This window comes from Alnus glutinosa, chromosome 9 (genome assembly GCF_958979055.1).
Source record: "Alnus glutinosa chromosome 9, dhAlnGlut1.1, whole genome shotgun sequence".
Taxonomy (NCBI): Eukaryota; Viridiplantae; Streptophyta; class Magnoliopsida; order Fagales; family Betulaceae; genus Alnus; species Alnus glutinosa.
The window spans coordinates 7,645,624-7,652,905 of record NC_084894.1 but is presented as its reverse complement, the minus strand read 5'-3'; the positions used below and the strand labels follow the sequence as shown (position 1 = coordinate 7,652,905).

General features: G+C 41.5%; 1 protein-coding gene across 1 annotated transcript; it reads left to right on the top strand.

The window, feature by feature from the left end:
• Positions 1-2,357: 2,357 nt before the first annotated feature.
• On the top strand, positions 2,358-6,445 carry LOC133877398 (serine/threonine-protein kinase D6PKL2). The gene is made up of 2 exons (XM_062315682.1): positions 2,358-2,996; positions 4,905-6,445. Exons 1-2 carry the CDS (start codon positions 2,425-2,427, stop codon positions 5,698-5,700), a joined length of 1,368 nt encoding a protein of 455 aa, XP_062171666.1. The 5' UTR covers positions 2,358-2,424; the 3' UTR covers positions 5,701-6,445.
• Positions 6,446-7,282: the final 837 nt, after the last annotated feature.

The following is a 7,282-nucleotide window of genomic DNA, read 5'->3' as shown; positions in this document are numbered from 1 at the left end:
AATTAGGTGACATATGAATGCACGTAATATGCTCGTATTTAGTGTTATGGTAAACATTATCTATGTGATGTCATAGTTATAGGAAAAAAATATATATTTACAGCTATTTTACACTGCAAATTTAATGTCTAACAATGCCTCAAAGTAATTATAAATGCATAAATATTGGAGGCGTTACAATCTCAAACCCTCTATAACCATCAAACACCCAATGATTAACCCTTTAAAACCCATCATCCAAGTATTGCAATTGCCCCTAAAACATGCCCAAAACCACACCCACTGCCAATCGAGATGGCGAAGTGAAGGTCCCTTCAAACCCTAACTGAAGTCCCCACTATTTTCTAGCTAGGATGAACTTTTGATTCACGTATGCTATTACCAAGGAGTTGATCAATAGAGATGAACAAAGAGGGTGAATTAAATTAGTTACAATGTCAAAGATACACAATGAAATTTCTCCCATTCAACACTATTAATGACTTATTTTATTGCAACCTTTGACTCACCCATGCGCACCAAAATTTGCATCTCTCTTTGTATGACCAATCTGCCACTTCCAAAGCCCATTTAAGATGCATTTAGCACCCTTAACTATCTGATCATATCAACTCCAATTTTGTCCATTGTTCTTGATCGCAGTTACTACATGCAATGAAGCACCTCCCAACAAAATACTTTCTTTGTAGAGCCAAATTACGGCTAAACTCTGTTGCATTTAGGCAGCTATCGATTCCACTAGCACCTTTTTTTTTTGATGAATCAATGCCTTTATAAACCAAACTCAACAGAAAACATCACTCCAATAAACACTGGATACACCTTACAAATAAGAGAACAAACTCTCTACACATCATACTAACAACCAAAACAAATTACTGCACAACCAAAAACCACAGAACAACTAAAACCAGAAACAAAACAACAACATTTTACAAACGCCACTGCTGTGATAGGCTACCCAAGAGATTCTTTAGCTTCCTACTAGACAAGACCCGAGTTCTAACATCCCCTTTAATCCAAGCAACAAGAGCTTCTTCAGTCAAAGGAGTATTACCATAACAAAGGTCATTCATCAACCTCCATAAATGATATATAGCTGCTGCCAAACAAAGTTTACAGAGTATATTTTGCAGACTTTTACCCTTCAAATTGCAGCTCCAGACCAAAACATCATCCCAGTGCACACAAGGGTTAGAAATAAAACAAGCAGCCATCAAATGATGCCAAACTCTTCTACAGAAACTACATTGGAAAAACAAATGATCAATCGATTCCAGACACCCATAATAGAACCGAGATAATGAATTTCCAGTAAATCCCCAGCCACACATACGTTCTTTGGTAGTAAGAGCATTCCTAAAAACAAGCCATAACACGAAAGCATGTCGAGGAATGGCTAACGGAAACAACACAACCTGCCACCAAGGGACCTCAGGGGCTTTAGTCCGAAGAGAATTCCAAGTCTCCGAACATGAGTAGGTTCCCCTTCTAGACTTCCACACAGGAGTATCAGCTTCACCAATGGCAATACCCGAAAGTTGGCTCTGAATATTAACCAAAGCTTCCGAACGAGCAGGGGGCCAAATCCAATTTTCATTGCAGAACAGTAGACAGCTTAGCATCAATGCCAATCCCAGAATCATAAACATTCGAAATCCATAGATATCAACAAGCTTACCAGCCGGGTGCCAAGCATCAAACTAAAGAAATATATCATGACCTTTCCCAACTTTAAAGCTCAGAAAATCCTTAGCTACATTTTCAAATACAAAATAGTTAGTCTGACTTCTTGTATCAATCACATAACCCAAATGATCTCGAACAATGACACTAATGCCTAAACGATTGTTGGTGGAATTAATGGCCACATCCTAAGTTATCTCAAAAACTAAGCGGACAGAAAATGAAAAAGTTAAAAATTCAATTGATATTTTAATACTTTCTTTACGTGAAACTCAATACACAAAATATATAATTGAAATGAGAAGTAAATTGTGTAGTCAAAAATAGAAAATTACTAATTTACTCATATAATTAATATTCTAATATCAATTAACTAAAAAGATAGAAAATAAATCTGGTCAAACTATTGTTTTTAAGTATTTAAAGCTGTAATATTCCCTAAAAAAAAAAAACATTGTTATTTCTGTTTAGCACTAGATATTTATTCTCCCGTATAAAAACGACTAAACGAGTATGATTGGGCAATGTTTAGATAAACCCGGCCCACCCTTTACCCAAATTCCCGGCAAAGCTGAACTTCCACATGGCCCAAAACCACCTTTTTCGGCCCAACACCCATACAACCAACTGTCCCACCCCCACCCTTCAAAAACCTCCCTTTTAGTTCCTTCTTTTTTCCACAAAAGAGACACACACACTCTCTTTCACAGTTTCACTCCCTCTCTATCTCCGTGTAAAATGGAGCCGTGGCTCGACGACTTAGCCGACGACCTCCAGAGCCTGAGCTTCACCTCCACCGCCACCACTACCACCACCGCCACCACAGCCGACATCAACCGCAGCACCAGCTCCGGCTCCGAGGCCACTCTCGCGGCCTCCTCCGGCCCGCTAACCTCCACCACCGCCAAGCCCCACGCGCCCTCCTCCGACCCCTGCTGGTCGGCCATCCACCGGATCCGGTCCGAGTCTCCGGCCCTCCAGCTCGGTCTATCGGACATCCGGTTCGCTGTCCGGCTTGGCTCCGGCGACATCGGCTCCGTCTACCTCGCCCAGCTGAAGTCCTCCGATGGCTGCCTCTTCGCCGCCAAGGTGATGGACAAGAAGGAGCTAGCGAGCCGGAGCAAGGAAGGGCGGGCGAGGACCGAGAGGGAAATTCTTGAAATGTTGGACCACCCGTTCTTGCCCACTCTCTATGCCAGCATCGACGCGCCCCGGTGGCTCTGTCTCCTGACCGAGTTCTGCCCCGGCGGTGACCTTCACGTGCTCCGCCAACGCCAGCCCTCTAAACGCTTCCCCGAATCTACCGTCAGGTGCGCACGTTATTAAAGCACATCATAATCTTTAGCTTTTCTTTTCTTTTAAAATTCGAGAGCGGTGTTCGTGTGTACACTGTACGCGCGCTCCTTAACGTCTCAGCGACGACGATGAAACGATAGATCGCCTGTGGGGACAACACCTGGCAAGTCCGGTGCGTCTCCTAATTTGGTCCCACTTGTTACCGTGCGTCATTCCCACAGGGGATCACTTGGCTCTACGTTGCGTAGAGCGTAGCGCTTGGCTGCGTGAAAGCCTAGGTAAGCTCGAGAGTCGCGAATCCGTTGGTTGACCGTTCCAGCCAATCGCATTGGACGCGTACTGGAGATCAGTGAGAGTTTTTTTAAGTTTCCATGTCCAGATGTCCTGACTCCCGGGCATCGGTGATAAGCCCCATGTGCCTAATTGGGCAATCTGGTCATAACAGGGCTTTTATTACGCTATTATTGCATAAATGCCACTCCTGTTGTCTTTCCTAGTCCGTACCATTTTAAATATGGAAGGTCAACTACTAGGACACCAACGTTGGTGCCCATTCCTTGACGTGAGGATCTGTCATGGTAAATGCCCTATTATTAGCGTTGTTAATTCAGCAGGTAGATAATAATCATAATATGAATATGGTTGACGACTTGACGCCTTGAAGGGGACGGTTGTGACCACCATCATAGGGCATTTTGGTGGTTGAGGTTCTATCAATACAATTATAATAATAATAATTATTATTATTATTATACGACTATTCATACATAATGCAAGCTGTTGCTCTTTAAGGAGCATCTGGGCATATTTAACAATTTTCATAGCCATCACTTGGGAAGCTTTCCTGTTCATGGCCCAACGGAGATGCCCAGGAAATCCGTAATTCCTGTATTCTGGCTCACGGGATTTCTGGGATTCTTTCCCTAATATTATCCCACATATTGGCTTCTTATATCTATTTTATTGCTTTCTGTTCCCTAAATATTTTAAATATCTTTCTTTGCCTTTTCCCGACTTCTAGAATACATTTGCTTCATAATTTATTTTAGTCCTACTTTTATTTTTTGTCCTGTCCTGTTTATCCTGAGAATCTATGTCGATCACGGTCTGCTTCGGTGTATGCCTAGGAATGGATTTTGATGATGATGATGATGTGATTTTCAACCGTTTGAACGCATTTGGAAAGTATAAAATAGATTTGATTAAAAAACATATAATTTTTTAGAGATTATTCCATTGAAAAAACATATAATTTTTGAATTTTTGAGGTGACTATTGCCGCCGATGCTTGATGTGGTTCCGGCCTCTGTGAATGACAAGCCTTGTAAGAGAGATACTGACGATGATGTGAATTGAAACAGATATGGAAAGTAGACAACAACATCATAACAAAATAGTACAAGAAACATGTTTAATCAATTTAGTCATGTTTAGTCCTATATGGCACACGATAGAGAACTTGATGTATCATGATTTTTTTCTTCTTTAAACCTTGATTGCTGTATTTTGAAAATTATTTTCTTTTTAGAAGTTTATTTTCGTATTATTTTAAGGTCAAAAGAGTTTTTTTTTGTTTTGTTTTTTGGAACAGTAACAGTTGAAGCCTCCCTCACCTTGTCAATTATTCACTTATCTACTACTGTACTACACGTCAGTAGTAAATCACAAACCTAATTTGCAGATATCATGCAAAGACCAATGATGATTTTGAGAGGACAATGACATCTCAGCTAAATCATGCACACTGGCATTAGTGCAATTTCATTAAACATGGGGGTTAATCATATCCCTGACCAAAACCATTGGACCCCGCTACAATTTCTTGCTGATCTTTAATCAATCATGTTGACTTTATTTAAGTGATTAATTATTTAATCAGAGTTGGTCGGTTAATAATACTCTTAATCTATTGGTGTCTCCAGGTTCTACGCGTCGGAGGTGGTGGTGGCTCTAGAGTACCTTCACATGATGGGGATTGTATACCGTGATCTCAAGCCCGAAAATGTGCTCGTTCGGTCGGACGGTCACATTATGCTCACTGACTTTGACCTCTCGTTAAAATGTGACAGCTCTACATCGACTGCTCAGTTAATCTCTGATCAAAAACCACCCACCCCGGCCCCACAAAAGGACTGCTCGGTTGATCCACCTCCTTTCACCTCATCTTCATGCATTATTCCCAATTGTATAGTCCCTGCCGTATCATGTTTCCACCCAAAACGCAAGCGCAAGAAGAAGCTGGGCCAACGCGGTGGGCCAGAATTTGTGGCCGAGCCCATCGACGTCCGGTCCATGTCCTTCGTCGGGACCCACGAGTATTTGGCGCCGGAGATAGTGTCGGGAGAGGGCCATGGGAGTGCTGTTGATTGGTGGACGCTAGGAGTATTTATGTTCGAACTATTTTATGGGGTCACGCCCTTTAGGGGAGTGGACAATGAGCTAACCCTAGCTAATATCGTGGCTCGAGCCCTCGAGTTCCCGAAAGAGCCCGCCGTGCCTGCTACAGCCAAGGACCTCATATCACAACTATTGGTCAAAGACCCGGCCAGGCGACTAGGGTGCACAATGGGTGCGTCGGCCATCAAGCACCACCCATTTTTCCAAGGAGTCAATTGGGCATTGTTAAGATGTACTCCTCCACCTTTTACCCCTCCACCATTTAGTAAAGAAGTTGTATCAGATGAAAGTTGTCCAGAGACCCCTGTGGAGTATTATTAATGAGCACAAAAAAAAAAAAGAAAAAAAAAAAAAAGATTTTTAATAAGAAAGGAAATTTCAAGTGGGCAAGAAGGTAAGAATCATAATATGGTCCACTTGCCCTAATTTGACCCGCTTTGACTCGATCATGGCTGCAAACTTTTTACCATGTGCATTGGCAATTTTACATGCAAGTGAAAATTGGGACAATTATTGTGAGGGTAAAAGCAGTTGCAAATTGCCATCACATAGAGAGAGATTGAAAACTTAGCCTCAACCGGGACGGCAAGAAATTGATGGCTGGCAGCAAAAATTGAGCGGAATGTTTTTGGTTTCTCACTATAATGTCATCGACAGCTGGGTTCCTGTTTGTATGTTTTTAGTGGCGTATTTTTTTTCTTTTATAGAAAATTGCGGGTCAATGGCTGTGTCGGGAACATTGGATCCTGAAAATTTAGACAATGATATTGACGGGAAGGCTGGTGGCGCCGCGTGATTTGGCTGTTCTCCCATCGCGGGGACGGAGCGAATGGGCATGTCTAATGTCTTGATGGAACAGGGCCGGTTTGTGTGTGTGTTTGCTTGTGAAGAGCACGTCCACCCCACGTGATCGTGTTTTGTGGGAGGCAAAGAGTGTGGGCCTGGGAAAGAGGGTTGCGAGAGCTAGTCTTCTTTTCTTTTTCGGTGATGAGTCACATGATGCTTGTTCTCTTCCTTAATAATATCATGAAAATGAAAGTTTATGTTTTTTTTTTCCTGCCTTTCACATTCTTTGTTATTCAAAATTTCGGATCCTTTTGTAGTTATATCCCATATTATTATATTTATGGGATCATTAGTAATGAGTAATTACAGTGCATACTTATAAAGTTATGTCATCTTGTGCTTTTAATCTTGTGGTCCTTCGCTACTAGGGATCATGATTTCCTGGAATTCGAGCATGCTCGAATTCCAGAGTATAAGGGAGGGGGTCTCGGGTTTTTATGTGTCTGAGCCGGTTCTCGAACAATTTGAGGTGCAGGGCCACTTGCCCAAGCACCTCAGAATTCGAGGTCGGACATAAAATTTCAGGAAATCTCAATCTTACTACTGGACCACATGATTCAAAGAGATTCAATAATTGAAAGTGACCAATAGCAATTTGAGAGGAACGAATGACTTTTCAGATCTTTAAGGTTAAGGGGATTGATTGGTTAATGAAGGTTGTTTAATCTTGCTCACTAATTTAACGACTGATATCAAATAAATATTATAATTTTATTTCTGAAAAAAAAAAAAAAAAAAAAATCAAATTGAGTAAAAGTTCTTCAATTTTAGTGTGTTAGTATAGATCGCCCCCTTTATGACTCGACCATAACGCTGCAACCCATTCAATCTCATATTCGATGAGATGCGTTCGATCTTATACTCAATGTGTGGTTGACTCTAATACAAGTTGTTATAGGCTTGGGTTGAGAACGTGTTATGGGACGTTGGACTAACAGCTAAGCATGATCCTTCTTCCTAATTTGTCTATGATTGACAATAGTTAAAAATAAAGTAAGAGCACAGTAGGGTATTCAAGGTACTCTAGACCTCCCAAGCAAACTGATAATAGTTTGGA